Here is an 18,216-nt window from a genome sequence, read left to right as displayed (position 1 = left end):
TTTCTATTATCTATCCTTATTATTTGGAGATTCTGTATTTGCAAATTGGTTTTGTGTGTTTGTCAAACAATTCAATAACAAGAAAACAAATAACCTGATTAATAAATGAACAAAGGACTTGAGTGGACTTTTCTCAAAAGAAAACATACAAATTACCAACCATATATGAAAAGATGTCAACACCACTAATCATCAGGGAAGTAAACACCAAAACTACAATGAGATATCACCTCATGTCTTCTTAGAATGCCTATCATCCAAAAGTCATAAGATAACAAGTGTTGGCAAGGATGTGGAGAATGAGGAGTCTTGTGTGTGTTCGGTGGAAATTTAAATTGGTGCAGCCACTGTGGAAAACAGTCTGGAAGTTCCTCAAAAACATAAGAAACAAAACTACTATATGATCAAGCAATCCCACTTCTGGGTATACTATATCCAAAGGAAATGAAAGCAATATTGAAGAGATATCTGCACCCCCATCTTCACTGTACCATTAGTCACAATAGCCAAGATATGGAAACCATCTAAGTGTCCATGGATAGATGAATGGATAAAGAAAATGTGATATACATGAATATTATTCAGCCTTAAAAAAAAATCCTGCCATTTGCAACAACATGGATGAATCTGGAGGATATTATGCTAAGTGAAAGAAGCCAGACACAGAAAGGCAACTACTGCAAGATCTCAAAAAGTGTAACTCATAGTAGCAGAGAGTAGAATAGTGGTTGCCAGAGACTAGGGGATGTCTAAGTCTTCTGTTGAAAGATGGGTAAGTTCTGGGGATCCAATGGATAGCATAGTGACTATAATTAATAATACTGTGTTGTGTACTTGAAATTTTCTAAGAGAGTAGGCCATAAGTGTTCTCACCACACATAAAAAGGGGTGACTATTTGAGGTGATAAATATGCTAACTAGCTTGATTATGTTGATCATTTCACAATATGTACCTATATCAAAATTTATTATACCCACCTTCAATATACACAACTTTTACACATCAATGTACCTCAATAAAAGCTTACAGATTTTTTTTAAATAAAAAGAAGGTTCCACTGGGTATTCAGAACTAGATTAATTGCTTTAAGCCAGCATGTTGAAAAAATTTTTTTAATGTTTATTTGTTTTTGAGAGAGAGAGACAGAGTATGAGCAAGGGAGGGGCAGAGAGAGAGAAGGAGACACAGAATACGAAGCAGGCTCCAGGTACTGAGCCCACAGAGCCCAACACGGGCCTTGAACTCACAAACTGTGAGATCATGACCTGAGCTGAAGTCAGACACTTAACCAACTGAGTCACCCAAGCACCCCTAAAAATTTATTTCTACTCTCTCTATGCTTCTGGTGCTACTCTTGAGTAATCCTCGGTGAGTCAAACAATCTCTTTCTTTTTGCTTTTTACTTCAGGTATATGTTGTATTTCTAGATATTCTACTTGGTACTTTTTCAATATTCTGGTGATTTTTTTTTTATTTTTTTAGATTTTATTTTTAAGTAATCTCTACACCCGACATGGGGCTTGAACTCACAACCTCAAGATCAAGAGTCATACTTTCTACCAACTGAGCCAGCCAGGTGCCTCTTAAATTCTTCTGCTTCCCAGTCCCTAACAAAATCTATAGTAGTGATGGGCAGCAGTAAGATTGGAAGGAGCCAAAACTCTGAGAGAAGTGAAATCTTCCTCCGTTGGGTCAGCTGTAATTCTTTTTTTTATTTCTTATTTTTTCACGTTTATTCATTTTTTGAGAGACAGAGCACAAGTGGTGGTGGGGTAGAGAGAGGGGGAGACACAGAATCTGAAGCAGGCTCCAGGTTCTGAGCTGTCAACACAGAGCCTGATGTAGGGCTTGAACCCAAGAGCGATGATATCATGACCTGAGCCAAAGTCGGACCCTTCACTGACCGAGCCATCCAGGGGGTCAACTGTAATTCTAAGAGAGTCGGTGGACCCCTGTTGTCCTTGTTTCTCTTTTCTCTCTTTGGTTTGTTCTCCGCCACTTGGCTCTGGATATGGAGCTGAAGTTGCGGAAGGGCCTGGCAATGCAGGGTAAACAAAGCCTAAGTTGTTTGGAGACTTGGGGAAAACAGAAGGCACTGGGGAGATCACCAAGGGAAGGAGTTGAGAAAGCAAACACATACAGTTGTTTATGTATTCCTGGGTTCACCTCCAAGCTGCGCATGCTGACATGCATCGAGAAATGAACAGATACACCATGACCTAGGTCCCAGACTAGTCACTTGGTGGTGCATATGCAAGGAGGCACTAAATGAACTGCAAACAGAGGCTTTGAAAAGCTAAACTGACATTGGAACACAACCCACCCAAGACAGATTGAACTTTTCAGCCTGAACCTAATCATTTAAACTACTTTTCAAAACATAATATCAATCTTCTCCATTCGGTGTAAGCAAGACCTAGAGTCTTGTAAGTTTCATAATGTCCAGGATATAATCCAAAATTATGTAGCCTATGAAGGAAAATGAAAACATCAACTCCTATGGCAAAATATCAACCTATGGCAAAAAGCTACCAACAGACTCCAGTTTTGAGATGAAATAAATGTTGGAATTATCTTTCAAAGATGTTAAAGCAACTATTATAACAATTCTTTTTTTTTAATATTTATTTTTGTGAGAGAGACAGAGAGACAGAGAGACAGAGTGTGAGCTGGGGAGGGGCAGAGAGAAGGAGACACAGAACCTGAAGCAGGCTCTAGGCTGTGAGCTGTTAACACAGAGCCTGACACAGGGCTCGAACTCACAAACTGTGAGGTCATGACCTGAGCCGGAGTTGGATGCTTAACCAACTGAGTCACCCAGGTGCCCATATAACAATTCTGAAGCAAGTTATCATGAACACCCTTGAAACTGATGGAAAAATAGAATGTCTTGGCAAAGAAACAGAAGACATAAAGAAGAAGGAAAAGGAAATTTGGTAAGAACATAACAACTGAAATTAAACACTCACTGGATGGGCTTGATATCAGAATGCACATGACAGAAATAGGAGCAGTGACCTTGAAGACTGACCCATGGAAATTATCTAATTTGAACAACAGCAACAAAAAATATACTTAAAAAAGATACACAGAGCCTCAGGGACAATAACCAAAGTCCTGACATCTGTCACAGTCATGGAAAGAGAAGAGAACGGTACAAGGCTGAAAAAACATTTGAGGAAATAATGACTTGAAATTTCCAAGTATGTTGGAAGACACAAGCCTATAGACTCAAAAAGTTTGTGATGAACCTGTAAGATTGACTCAGCAGCTTGTAAATATGCACTACACTATTATTGACTATAATCAATATGCTGTACATTAGAGCGCGTCACTGTTTGCCACAGTCAATGCCACTGTGTGGCTGCTACTGTTTTTATTTCCTGTTAGTAGTTGTCTCTATATGTTTCAGCTTAGTTGGTCTGTGTGGGGTGAGACAGAAGCCCACCCTTTGTGTGATACCCCAGAAAGCTGGTGGGGCACTGACCCACCCTGCTCTCTCCTTCCATGGTGAGGGGACTTTAATGGGAGACTTCCCTTTGGCATGGAGCATGCAGGGATGGGATGATGCAGGCGAATGTAGCTGCCCTTTCTTCTCTTCGTATGCAATTATTCTCAGGTGTATGTTCCATTTTGCTGAAGTTTCTATGTGGACTCCAGAGCTTGCCCAATTACACCTGTGTAATTGTTGATCTTTGTTGTGGGACAGAGGCTGGGGTCTCATATGTTGTCATTTGGTGAACATCCCTCTGTATGCATATGTTTTGAAATGTCATATTTTCATTTTTGGTTCAAAATATTTTCTATTTTCTATCATGATTTCATTTTGACCCATGATCCCTCAGAATTGCTTTGCTTAATTTTTAATCATATGTAAAATCTTTCTAGCCATTTTACTTTATTTATTTCTAGCTTAATTCCACCGTGGTCAGTTTGATTTCAATTTCTTGACATTTGTTGAGAATTAAAAAAAAAAAATGTTCCATTTGCTCTTGTTAAGAATGTATGTTCCACAGTAATTCTGAATTCTTTTTGATAGACATTAGTCACTTATTATTTGTGTTGTTCAAATCTTTTAGATCGTTACTGGGTTTGCTGTATTTTGTTTTGTTTTTTCTTCCTATTCTATAAGTTACTGGGAAGTATGTTCAAATTGTCTCTTGGTCCATAATGCTTTTGGCAATGGCAGACCAGTTTACTTGGGACCTTGAGATCCTTCCAGGAAAGCAAAGTACGATTCCTTGAGGATTGTCCAGCAACATTTTAGATACAAATCACCTCCCACTTCTGCTTTCAGAGTAGGTTAGCTCTGGGCTTTGAAGTGAGACACCCACAAGCAAAAGCTCATCATGTTCCTTAATGCACCTGCAGGTTAAGAGTGTCCTATTGCTTGGTGGTTCCAGAGTTTTTCTCAACCTCTTTTTTATGCTAATTTCTTAGCAGGAAACAGTTCACTGGTTTTGTCCTAAGGCAATCACCCCCTGCTAGTCCAGAAGAAAACTACAGACCTGTCCTCCTTCATCCATCTCAGCTAATACTCTTTCTGCAAAGCACCCCTCCCAACGCTATTCCCTACTAGAACCCCTATTTAAGTATATCTCTGGCCCTTAACTTGTATGTATTTCAGGAAATTGGCACAGGGGCTTTTAGACAATGAAGTCTACATATCTATTTGTAATAACCTGCTGAGTGGACTATGGTAGTTTCAGCCACCTGTCTGTGCCTGTTCGTTTTCCTTTGTTAATTTTAGCAAACAATACTTGTGCTCTGTAGGTTTTGTGGGTATAACAACAGGGACCCAAAAGGAAAAGTTGGCAAATTAGAATATGCAAGGGTCATAGAGCTTAATACCAAATTGATAATCCAACCTTGTCTGCAACTTCATCTGTTGGTGTTGGGACAGTAGAAGGTAGGATATCAGCCTTTTATTTCCTTCAAGTTCTCATTCTTTTTCCCCCAGTCTGTATTTAATTCCATCATGGAGGAAAACTAACTTTCCTTCTGAGCTATCCCAATTCCTCTCTATCCCTCAAGGACCAAGCATCTCTTCTTCCAGAAAAATGATACCATGACACGGACATGTAGCAACCCCTCTATATTTATAACTTAAGGCACTGTCTCATTCATCCCTTCTTGCCTTTTCCCATCCTGGTTTCTGTTTGCTTGGATCATAAGACTTAACCCTTCTTTGGACTATCTGCCAAAAGATAGAGTTAGCCACACCTGCACTCATGAGGAGTGGCCCTTGCCACAGCCTGAGCACAGTGTAGGCTCTATAACCCTCTAAAGCTTGCCTATTCTTTCTAGGAGTATTTATATTTGAAAAAATTCCTCCAGATTCCAAGTGACTGAGTAAATAATGATAACAAAAGAGGCATTGTCTGAGAGGACAGCTTGGAGAGGTCAATGGCATTTCTTTCCAATTGTAGACCATGGGTGCTGCCACCTTTAAGGAAGATTGTACTTCCCTGGATTAGTTAAAAGGGAGGCCACTTGTGGGAACCTGCTAGAATCACAGGCCAGAAATAAGAAAAGAAAGGCTGCACCAAGGTATGGGGAACCCAGAGAGATGGTGTTTCCTGTAACCATAAGAACATCCCACACATAAGCAGTTTTCCACAGGGATGTTAATCAATGAACCAAGAGAGTCCAGGAGTCTTGGCTAAGAAGAACAAACTTCCAAACGTTAAGAAATCAGGGAAATGCACTGGGAGACAGGGTTTGGGGGCTTAGGGAAAGGTGGAGACAGTGAATGGTCCTGGGATTATAGAAGAAGAGACAGAGCTTCTGAAATTACTTCCACAGTTTATTTGTCAAGGAATTGAGATTGATAATATAATGGTTCAGGGAAGAGGGCTGTCAGGTAGGAGACATTGCCCTCTTCCTCCCTCCCCCTACTTTCCAGCTGGGACAAGATGATGGTCCCACTGGACATCAAGTAGTATTATTCTGATGCCCCATATCCATTTATTAACCAGTCCGGGTGGTGGTCATGGAAAAAGTAAACGCTGGCGTGGTGGTGGTGGTGACGGGTATATAGTCCTCAGTGTCAGCCTCTGGAAGAGAGAATGGGTAGGTATTCAGTGGCCACACAGTCTGGTGAAAAACATTTCTTTAAGTATAACAGATCCTCCCAAACTCTGGTGGTAGGCATATTTTCTGTGGTTTAGGATATTCACACACCACGCTTCTCTCAAGATGTCTTTTGTTTGCTTGTTTGCTTTAAGCAAGCCTCATGCTCAGCACAGAGCCCTATGTGGGTCTTGAACTCACGACCCTGAGATCAAGACCTGAGATGAGATTAAAAGTTAGATGTGTAAACAAATGAGCTACCCAGGCACACTATAGATGTTTTAAGCCCAATGAGTAAAGACACATAAATGTCAGACCTATGGGGTTTGGATAAATCAGGTAGGCCTGCAAGTGGCTTGGAATGGGGGGAGGACAGGGATTGGGGATGGGAGGAAGGGGTGGGGTACCTCAAGTTGGACTGGGTACCAGGACTAGGAAGACATTCTGTCTGTCCCCTCAGTAGGGAGTCCACGGTCTTAAAAACCAAATGGCAAGAGAGGGGTGCTTCTGAGGTCCTACCATGTTTTCTGACGTTCATGCAGATAGGACCACAGAGAGAATAGCAGCATTCGTAGCCCACACCGCATTGCCAGGCATACTTGCACCTTCTGCCGCACTCGTAGTTACTGGGAAGCCTCGGGCAGTGTCTCGGTTTCAGTTCTACTATAACTGAGAAGGAACACATGAGCAGTGGCTCCAAGAAGATGACTTTTTCTCACTATTATCCACCCCTTTAAAGCCACAGGACTCACTCCATTGGTTTTTCGTCTTCTTCTCTGTGTCCAGGGATCTGGGTGGGCTTTTTTGTTCCTGGAGTCAAAATCCAGCTCCCACCCCTAACAAATCCAGCAACCATAAAATCACTTGCATGCAACTTAACATCACAGGACCTGAGTCCTGAAACCCAATTCCCAGAACAAAGAGTCCCAAGAGATCCTCTTGTCTCTTGCCCTCATTTACAGGGTAGGGGAATGGATCACAGAGAAGAGGAAGAACTGTCTTGTACTTTTCCCTGTCTCACTGAGACAGCTCTCCAAACCTAGCTGCTCCCCAGAAACCTCTGCCACCAGTTATGGACCCACAACTCCCCCCTCAATTCTGCTGATTTCAATTTTTTACCCCAGTGATTCCAGACTTCTCTTGGTCAAGCACACATTTAACTTCTCCTCTACATGCCCAATGGTCTAAAATACCCAATTCCCTTGACAAAGGGCATATTTCAAGAAATAATTAGTACCCCATTCCCAATTTGGTGCTCATGCTTGGAACTCCTAACTGGAGTCATAAACTCCTAGTGGCTCAGTCTAAGCACCTTCCACCTGGGTTTTGAAACCTGTGGAGGTTTCCACTGCTAAGATCCTCTTTAAAAAAAAAAAATGCCACGTAGCCACCACTGTCCCCACAACACACATAAAAACATCATTACTTGTAACACCAGGAGACCCTCAAACTTGAGAAGTGCACATTCAACTTTCCTCATATCCTGGCTTTAAAAAGGAACCAATGCTTTTATATATGCCAGTCAGTCCCTTTGTTCCTTTTGTTTTATACCCCTTCTTCATTCTGAAGCTCAACCAGAATACCTACCTGAATAAGGAGACTGAGTCTCAGATTTTTCTCTCAGTGTTCCTGCCACTGACATGATGATCACCACACAATACAGTGTGAACATCTGGAGAAACAACCCCTTCATGATGTGAACTCTGGATGTCTGAGTGTGAGCCTGGCAGGAGACCCAGGATTTCACCAGGTCCTGCTGGGGGTAGCGAAGGGCTTTGGGGTGTGGAGTGGAAAACACGTGACTGGTCTCTCACTGCCCCCTCTGGTTCTGCCTCCTCTCCTCCACGCACCATTCCTTGGCTGGACACGGGTGTCTCCTGAGCTACTTGCCTTCTCCTTATGCTTTCTCCTCCTCTCATTGCAGAAATGAATTCTTCATAGCATTATCATTTATTTTAAAATTTGAAAAACAGTGCAAAGTACAAAGAAAAGTATTAAGATATGATCAGCTATCTATTAGCTAGATAGATAATAGTCATCTAGCTTATCATGACAGATAGCTTTAGAGTTTATCTCTCAATAAAAAAAACATACATATTTCTTGTATTAGTATTTCACTGCATTTTAAAAGCCATTTAAACTATGTGGCAACGAGAAAGAATGAAATCTGGCCTTTTGTAGCAACGTGGATGGAACTAGAGAGTGTTATGCTAAGTGAAATAAGTCATACAGAGAAAGACAGATATCATATGTTTTCACTCTTATGTGGATCCTGAGAAACTTAACAGAAGACCATGGGGGAGGGGAAGGAAAAAAAAAAAAAGAGGTTAGAGAGGGAGGGAGCCAAAACATAAGAGACTCTTAAAAATTGAGAACAAACTGAGGGTTGATGGGGGGTGGGAGGGAGGGGAGGGTGGGTGATGGGCACTGAGGAGGGCACCTGTTGGGATGAGCACTGGGGTGTTGTATGGAAACCAATTTGACAATGAATTTCATATTTAAAAAATAAATAAATAAAAGGACTGAAAAAAAAAGCCATTTAAGAACATAAGCACATGGAAATGCCTTGGAGGCTTAGTTGGTTAAGCGTCCCACTCATGATTTCAGCTCAGGTCATGATCTCAGGGTTGTGAGATTGAGCTGGGAGTCAGTCCCCACCCTGGGCATGGAGCCACTTAATATCATCTCTCTCTCCCTCCCCTTCCCCCTACCCCACCCCCCTCCATAAAAATTACAACAAAAACAAATCAGTAAATATTAGTAAAAAAAATTTTTTAATCTCCAGACTTATAAATTGATCACAAAATTTGAAGTGGAACAACTTTTGCTAAGCCTGAATTTCCCGAATATTTCCTGTCTTTCATAAGAATTAGGTCCTAATGATACCAGCATATTTCCTATTTAAAGCATAATTAATTTACAATTTTTGTAGATGCACTAGCTTTCTATCACTCGATTCCATTACAGTGATTTTGGGGAGTGAGAGCAGCAAGATGGCTAATAAGAGCCCCCTGCTTGAATCCTCCCTCTACAACAATTTGGCATCCACCCACACACAAAAGTACCTCTGTGGAAGCTTCAGGATCCAGCTCCTTGCACCAGGGGACCTGGGAGGAATATCCCCCATGCGTTTGGTCATAGGCATAGAGACCTCAGTCTTGTTACCAGGGACTCTGAAGTGGCCTGTGGACTGGCTGTATTCCCTCCTCAGCCACAGTCCAGGAGCCAGGGGAGAAGCCTCATTTAGACCATCACCCACACATGACAAGCTTTGTGGAAGTCCAGGCGTGAAACAGAGATGTCCCATCACACTGTTGGAGAGAAAAAGCAATCCAAGTGTGGACACATTGGAGAGGTTAAAAGTCACAGTTTAACTTTACCTGCATCACATCCATCCAGGTTTTTTAAAAAAATCCTCTAAGGAATTGTGCCTGCAAGAATGTTGACATGTCCTCCGTGAACCCAGGCAAGAGGAAGTATATATAGTCCCTGCGGCACACTTCTGCTTGTTCCACGCTCACATTATTGACACATATTGTGCATTATCGATTCATCTTCCGCACATTACTAAGTGAAGACATCTTCTACACAAATTAAACTTTATGAATGAGGTTGGCATGAGCCAAGGGGGACTGGAAAAGCCCACCATATTAGAAGAAAAGTTGCTAAGTGTTCAGCATTTGAGAATGATGAGCACATAAAAGGCCACATGATTCTTCTGTGCACAAGAAAATAAATTATGAAAGCTTTGTAGGCTCTAGAAAGCTAGGTGAGTCACCGGAGCATGGCATGATATTTTTGAATGCTGGCAAAATGGCTTCAGTTCTCTTTCGGGTTCTTTGGCTAGCTCAGCTCTATTTACATTCCTCACCCAGCCCCGCCCAAACTCTCAGGAATCCATACAAATCCTCCAGGCAGTTTGGGTTTATCTTTTCTAATGAATTAAGATACTTACTAGTTAAGCCATTGCTTTCCAGCTTTCAATTTCTTGAAAATGCTTATTTCCCATGTCCTCTCCTATTCTCTTCAACCTTGCATATTAGGGCGAGTTTTTTCTTTTATGTCATTCTAGTGAGGTTTTAAGTGTAAGCAGAGAGAAAAAGGATAAAGGTCCCTCTAAATATGCCTATGTCTTAGTTCCAAGAACCGGAACTAGCTGACCTGGAGTGGTGAAGGGGCTTTGCAAATGAGATGAAGGGTAGTGACCTTGAGATGGGGAGGCTGGTGGGTCCAGTGTGACCATGAGTGGATGAAAGCACGGATGTTTCCTGACTGCAGTGGGTTAGAGACCCACAGAATAAGGTGAGACGTGAAGCATGAGGACCCAGTTGGCCTTTGCTGGCTCTGCAGATGGAAGAATGCGGCCCACGCCAAGGAATGTGAGTGGCCTCTAGAAGCTGAAAACAGCCCTCAGCTGACAGCTGGCAAGGGAATGAAGACCTCAGGCTCATAACATCAAGGACCTGAATTCTGCCGACAATCTGAATGGACACAGTCTTGGGTCCTTCCGTCTAGAAAGAAAACACAAAAAGTAGCACTGCCCTGCTGACATCTTGATTGTAATTGGAAGAGACCCGTGTGGCACTTGTGACCTACAGAGCTGTAAGGTAATAAATTGTGTGGTTTAAGCCCCTAAATTCATGACTTATTACAGCAGCAACAGGAAACAGATATTCATATTCAAATACCCTGTTTAACTGGCAGACCCAATTTTGTGTTGGGATATCCAGCCTATCTGGATGTTTCTGTTTCTATCCTAACCCACTCCTCCAGCGTTCACCTTGCCCTCCAAGTGTTTATACATTCACAGTGGATGAGAGCCCTTCTTACATATTTACCTTTATTCCTAATTCTGAGGTTGTGGAATGAACTCCACCCTCGTGAGAGCCAAAGCAGAAGCTTTGTCATCTCAAACACAAGACAAACACGGAGAAACAACTTTTCTCTCTCAATGACCAGTAATGGCTTTCAAAATACTCCAGCCCTCAGATTCATGAGCGTGACTCTGTACTTGCTGGTTAATTTTGTGACCTCTTTTCCCTGGGGAAACAAACCTCACCTGCATGTTCTGGTTTCATGGTCAAAGGGCTTGATGGAAAAACAAGGAACTGCAGAGGAAGAAAAATTGCGACTCGGTTAATATTTTTCAAAATGCTGCACCACAGCACCATTTTATTATTAAGGCCACAAAGCCTTTCCTCGTCCAGTTTTGAGCAACACAGCATTCCATTTTCCTCTAGTTTGGCTATGGTTCGAATGTTCTTACTTGGATTTGACATTTGAAGTAACTGTCTGAATTTTATTCTTGGGGGAGGGGGGTGTTTCATATCTTGCTTAGTCCTTGTGGGTCATGAGGTGATCTTGGAAGTGGAAACTTCATGTCAAGGACAATGGAGCAAAGAGGTGAAGCGGCCTGGATCTTCTATGGTTTGTGGTGTCCCTACACTGGTTCGGGACACCTAATCCTCAGTCTTCCACATGAACAAATATTGACCCGTCCTACTTTAAGCCGCTATTTTCTTTGTTGTTGCTGTCATCATGCATTCGAAACGAATCCGAACTGAAACACCAGCCAAAGTGCATATTAATGGAGAATGGTGGCTTAAGAAGTCTCTATTTTTTTTATTTCTCACGTGCTCTCTCAGGAAGCCTGGTGAGTTGTAGGTTACCAAAATGAGGTCGGTAAGAAAGAGGGAGGGGTCGGATCTAGGAACTGGGTGCTCTGATCTTGGAGGAACTGAAGTGCCACCGTGCTGGTGAAGAGAAGTCCCCAGTGCTGCTGTGTATGGCCCTGGAGCACAGCATGCTGGTGCAGAGGCTGAAGACTTTCGGAGTTTCCACGGAGGAAAAGCAGCTACTTCCAGGATGCTTAGGATGAGTGGCTTCAGCTGCGGGTGCATTCTTGGGCTCTACCCTTGTACCGCCCGATGTGCCCCCATTCTGTCCCAAGTAGAAAGAGGAAAAGGTGACAAAAAGTATACAGTTCTGGTATTCTGGTTGGCAAGGAGCTAACTGTCCCCCTTAAAAGGATTTCCTTTTTGGAATGCCCCAGATGAACTGAATGAAATTCCTTCCAGTAGTCAAAGGGAGGAAAATAGGAGATGAAAGCCAAAGCTCCAAATGTAAGCAACTGCTCGCCTGGGGCAACACATCTTCTCTCCCTTCCACCTCTCCACGACTCAGGATTGCATTAGGCAATCTCTTGCAAAAAGGTAACTTCTATTCAGTTTTCAGAGCTTCACCTGTGTCTGCTGTTTCTTAAAAATAACCAGTTTAAAATGATGAATATGCCATAGAGGCAGATCTTTCAGTTGGCAAAATTTTCTCCCCTTCGTAAGAGACATTTACACGCACGAGGGAAGTCTCCATTTGTAAGCCCGTCCTCCTCTCTGGATGTGGAAGAGAAGGATGACTTTCAGTCCCTAGAAAGTCTTTATCAAGGGAGCCTGCAGCAGAAATCTGCATAACGACCATGCCTTTGTCCACTGTGCCTTTCCTGGTGACTTCCCATAACGGGCCTTCCCTTTCCTTTCCACATCTTTTGTCTTCAGCTGAAGATGTCATTGGAGGAGATGGCTTGGGCCACTTGGGGGAGTTCCTAAGTTTTCCTGGTCTCTCCCAGGTATACTGGAGGTATACATGTTGGGAAACTTCAGTTTGTTTTTCTCCTGCTAATCTGTCTTTGATTGCAGTGGCAGGGGGGGTTGTGGGGGGGTCTCAGACAAGAACCCAGAAGGGGAGAGGAAAAGGCACTTTTTCTCCCTATACTATCCTGGATACCCAAGAGGACAATACCTTCTTCCTTCCCTCATCCTTCTGTTGGGTGTCCCTAACCTCTTGTTTTTCTTGACTTCTTTTGTCATGAAGGAATAACCACTTTCACTCAATCGAGCTCCAGGTCACCCTTATCCCTGAACGTCAAGACGAAGCCCCACCCCTGAAGGATGTTTGCCTGAGCCGCTGAGTCCTTGTGCCTTTTCCTTACTCTGAGCTCTAAGGCACTAACCAGTGTTCTGTTAGGCCTTAATCCTTGCTGGCCTCGGTCTTTGCTGTATCACATCGTGCAACCTTTCCTTGGGCTCCACTGCTGATAAGTGTGATCTGCTGACTCAGCCCCTCTAAATGAATATATACTGTCCTCTGGATCAGGAAGAGGCACAGATATGAATACATCCTAGGGACTTTATAATCCCCTCATCCAAGGGAAGTTATATCTCTAAACGATCTTCAAGGGGAGCTTGGATGGCTCAGTCATTTAAGCGTCCGACTCTTGATTTGGCTCAGGTCATGAGTTTGTGGTTCGTGAGATCGAGCCCTGCCTTGGGCTCTGTGCTGGCAATGGGGAGCCTGCTTGGAATTGTCTCTCTCTCTCTCTCTCTCTGTCCCTCTACAACCCTGAAATAAATAAACATTAAAATGGTCTTCAAGATACTAATGGCAGAATATAATATGACATATATTATATTCGAATTTAATCTAAGGGAACACTATGGGCCGGAAGCCTGCCTGGCATTACCAGACATGTCAGGATATGACTCATATTACCCACGTAAATCTACCATGCAGACACAACAGGCAGGAATAAGAGGATATAAGGAGGCAGAAGGAGGGACGATTCTGGAAGCTGAGTGCCCGCCTTGAGGGCAGGACCACCTACTCTAATGAGAGGAGCCACCAGCTTTCCAGGGGGCGCTTGTTCCATTTTGCAGTGATGTGGAGGCCAAGGTCTTGGGTCTTGCTTGAGGAGTTTGGCTTTGCCTAAGTAGACAGGTCAGAGACCACCCTGTGTTCACCAACTCCTGCTTTCTGTTCTCCTTGGGCATACAGCGAGACTATATTTCCCAGTCTCCTTTGCAAATAAGGGACCACATGACCACATTATGGCAAATAGCATGTGGATGGAGCAGAGCTCCACTTCTAGGCCTGGCTCTTAAAAACCTTCTGCAGGAGCTTCCACGCAACCTTCTCCCATCTGTTGGCTGGATGCAGAGGAGGCTCTGGGAGATGATGGAGTTATAGATAGAAAGATGTATGGTGCTTGAATCATGCATGGCATGGGGGTGTTCGCCAACCACCCGCAGTGAAATCTATTGTGAATGAGAATAAGCTTTAATTGTGTTTACTGACATTTTTCTAAATCTCTGCATTGTTGCTACAGCCATGAGTCTACTGAATAACTGGGAAGGCAGACTAACTGGGTTGTCTATAACCCATAGTGGGGTGGGAAGAACAGTTTGATCACTGTGAAGAGACAAATGGAACCACAGGAATGGAGTGTAACACACTGCAGAGCCCTCGGGTTGGTTGTCAGTTTATTTGGCTGAGACTTGAAACTTCTCAGGACAGAGAGATCAAGGGGAGAATAGAATGGTCCTCAGCCAGGGCAAGGGAATAACTCAACAGGTAGCCAGGCAGCACTCTTCTTAGACTACATAGGCATCCTCTAGCCCACATCAGTGGTGGGGCAGCTAGAGCCTAGAGGTTTAGCATGGATTTAAAGGGTTCTCTGGAAGAGAAAAGTCAGGTGGTTAAAAGTCAGGGAACACCCATTCCCAAACTTAACAACACCCCTGGCCCCGGTTAATGGGAAAAGGAATTTGTTCTGTAATTCAGGGGTTACCCATTTTTAAGCAATTTCTCCCAAGAAGTTTGCCAATTCATCACACAGGTGGAGACTGGGCCTCGTGGGCCTGCCTGAGACAAGGGGCCCACACAGAGGCCAGACTAAGGAGTCCATAATCGGGGCCTTGGACAAAGGAGGGATGAATAACTGATGGGTGACCTTTTGGGGGAACTGAATGAGAAGGGAGAAAAGTGGAGCCCCCCATGTTTGTGTCTTGATTTATTTTGCCCTGAATGTCAGCCTAGGTACAGAGATAGTAGGGCATTGACTTATGCTGCCTGTTTCTTTGTCCGGGATTTGGGTGACTTCCGTTCCAGGTCCCACCTTCTGAATGAGGGTGACCAGTAGTGAGGAAGCATATCTAGGCCCGACCTTGCCACTCCAAACAACTCACTCATTGTCCAAGCAGATGTTTCCACAGAAGGTCCAGCAGCATGTATGATTGGGAGATAAACACTCCTGTAGTCTAGTGCACCTTTTCTCACAGTACTGTAACAGAGGCTGTATCCAGCACTGCTCGACCACTGTTCTTCCAACTGAAACTGAGACGATAGATGTTGGCAGATCCACCCACCCACAACTTAGAGAAGAAACCCTTCTCGAGCTTAACTATCCCCAAGCTCTGGAACCTGAGCTTGAAGTCACAAACAAAACATTTCTCTGCGTTTTAAGAAAATCCTTTTCTTGAGTTCTAGTTGTGTCTGTTCACAGGAGACCATTCTTGCATGCCATGCCTTCCCTCTCTCCCCACATCCCTACAGCACTGCAGGCATTCGGGTCCTCCCCAAGCTCCCTAAAGATAGGACCCAGGACAACCTCATCATCTAATGGCACCACTTCACCAAGTCTATTCTCATGGGACGTTGGATTTCAGGGCCTGCAATATACTGTAGCTCCAATTTCCACACCCAGTTTGCAGAATGGAAGACTGAGCTGGGGGACAATAGGCACCTATATTTCCTCTTGTCTATTTGCTTCCTTGCTGGTACCACCTAAGCACTCAGCCTCTCCCCAGATTCCCAGTACCCTCCTTTTACTATCCCCATTTTATCCTCTGACCCCAAACTTAGACTCTAAGGATCCCTTATTAGTTTTTTCCAGTTTTCATATTCCAAGGAAATAATATTGCCCTTTTGGTATTCATCAAAGGCACAGAGATTCCGAAAAGAAGGGCTCAGAGGGAAGCTCTGTGTTGGTGCTTCCCCTAACTAAGGTAGTCTACCTTTGTCAAATATCATTTCCCACAAGCTTATGGAATGGACTTATGGACTGAACTATGTTCCCTTTCCATATACCCATGATTGTTGCTTTCAGAGATGAGAGGGGGAGCATGGAGGGGCACTTGATTGGCAACATCCAACCAAAATCTTTCTTGGGTGTCTCAGCTCTAAGGAGGGTTGGGATCCGGGAAAGGTGGTCCCTGAATCAGCTACACCAGACATCCCGGGCCTGGGCAGAGACCCCTCCTCCCTTGCCATACCACCTACAAAATGTCTTGTTCCTGAGGCCTCCCAGCACAGGCAGAGGCATCACAACCCCATAGATGATCACGTTGAGTAGGAGAATCCAGGGCTTCATGGTAGTAGTCTCTATGCGTGTTTGGGTTAAGTTCTGGTCTTCTCCCAATGCTGCCAGAGGTACAACAGGAATTAAGGAGAGTAGGATCAGAAAGAGAGAGAACATGCTTATGAATATTGGGTTATTCTTTCTCCTACTGTCCCTTTACACCCTCTGTCACCCAACAACATATCAAACTAGCCATTGGCTTCCCAAGGCTACTTCCCCATCTCACATTACAGCCACTTCCTTTGCAAAATTTTTTCGTTTAAAAGTGCATTGCGAGAAAGAATGAAGTTTGGCCATTTGTAGCAACATGGATGGAACTAGAGGGCATTATGCTAAGTGAAATAAGTCAGGCAGAGAAAGACAGATACTATATGTTTTCACTCATATGTGGATCCTGAGAAACTTAACAGAAGACCATGGGGAAGGAAGGGGAAGGGGAAAAAAGTTACAGAGAGGGAGGGAGGCAAACTATAAGAGGCTCTTAAGTACTGAGAACAAACTGAGGGTTGTTGGGGGGTGGGGGAGAGGGCAAAGTGGGTGATGGGCATTGAGGAGGGCACCTGTTGGGATGAGCACTGGGCATTGTACGGAAACCAATTCAACAATAAATTATATTTAATAAAAAATAAAAATGCATTGCGTTTTCTGATTAAAAATTGATAAAACTTCAGTTTGTATAACTAGTCAAACAACAAAAAATATAAGAAGGAAATAGATAGGCATTCGTAATTGCACCACCCAGAGATAACCAGTGTATGTGTATCCTTTTTGTTGCCCTCAATATTTTTATGAACCTGGATAATAGAACCCACCAAGTGTCCTGAATATATTTTTTTTTTTACTTAAGAACATATGTAATAGGATAATATAATGGAAGTGTTAGTCTAGACGCTATGACAGAGTGCCAGAGTGAACTCAAAATGAGTTACGAGAGATGGGTTACTCAGTAGGACTTGAGAAAGTTGACAGCCAAGAACGGGTCAGGGACCTCTTAAACTTTGATCTAATCAGATGACCCAAAGTTAAAGGAGTTGTAGAGAGGCCTTCAACGATTTTATTGGTACAAAGCTCTGCTCGGGAAGCAGGGAAGCTGTCTTCTAATTCCAAGTTGAGAGAAAAGGCTTTGTGGATACTACTCATAGAGCTTACTGTGTGTCCCAGAAGTTTGTAGGGACACCACAGATCTGAGTCATGATTGAAGGCTCTAAAGGGTGAGGGATCTGGCCAGAATGGCCTTTAGTAGCAGAGAAGAGGGCTGCAGTTGGGGCACATCTAAATTGCAAATGGCCAGACAGTGTTTTGTGTCTGCAGCGAACCCTTGGAATCTCCCATGAAAAGGCGCCAGCAGCACAAAGCCAGCTTAGGATAGCATCTACTGTGTGAGAGCTGTCCTACTTCCTCCTGTTGGTTCTCCCTGCCTCTACTCTCTAGGAAGCAGAAAAGTTTTTTAGCCAGATGGGGGTGACAGAAGAGAATCACAAAGAGCCCAAGATGGAGATACCGATCACATCCTTTTCCACAACTAGAGCTTCTGAGGGAGGAACGAGTCCACAGTTCTCAACAATTGGTGGACTTGTGGTTCGTTACATGGACCTGCACATTTAACTATTAGGTTGAGATGTTTTGTGACTGAGCAGCCACACAAAAGGTGGGGCTCCTGCCTACATTTTCCAGGAGGAGAAAAGAAACAACTAGCCGTTCTGAATAAAGAATACACACAAGGGAGACAAAATAATATGATCACATCACACAAGTCATGCCAACAAGCCAACTATAAATATCACGATCAATCCCCCAGAGATGGTTAAGGAAATTGTTAAGGAAAAAAGAGCGAAGCAGAAGATGAAATAGCCTGCTGACAACTGGCAGCTGAGGGGTGGGGGGAAGATAATTACCAGTCAATTTTCCCAGTGCTCTACTGTCTGCCCCCTTTAACCTTTATCTTCTGCTTTGC

The 18,216-nt window shown here is 43.5% G+C and overlaps 1 protein-coding gene across 1 annotated transcript; it reads right to left on the bottom strand.

Annotated features, from left to right (window-relative positions):
- Window positions 1–11,644: 11,644 nt before the first annotated feature.
- On the bottom strand, window positions 11,645–17,994 carry WFDC9 (WAP four-disulfide core domain 9). The gene is made up of 2 exons (XM_015065425.3): window positions 16,184–17,994; window positions 11,645–15,238 (listed from the first exon to the last, which is right to left on the bottom strand). Exons 1-2 carry the CDS (start codon window positions 16,377–16,379, stop codon window positions 15,087–15,089), a joined length of 348 nt encoding a protein of 115 aa, XP_014920911.1. The 5' UTR covers window positions 16,380–17,994; the 3' UTR covers window positions 11,645–15,086.
- Window positions 17,995–18,216: the final 222 nt, after the last annotated feature.

The sequence above is a fragment of the Acinonyx jubatus genome, chromosome A3 (genome assembly GCF_027475565.1).
Source record: "Acinonyx jubatus isolate Ajub_Pintada_27869175 chromosome A3, VMU_Ajub_asm_v1.0, whole genome shotgun sequence".
Classification (NCBI taxonomy): domain Eukaryota; kingdom Metazoa; phylum Chordata; class Mammalia; order Carnivora; family Felidae; genus Acinonyx; species Acinonyx jubatus.
This window is presented reverse-complemented; position numbering and strand designations above follow the sequence as displayed.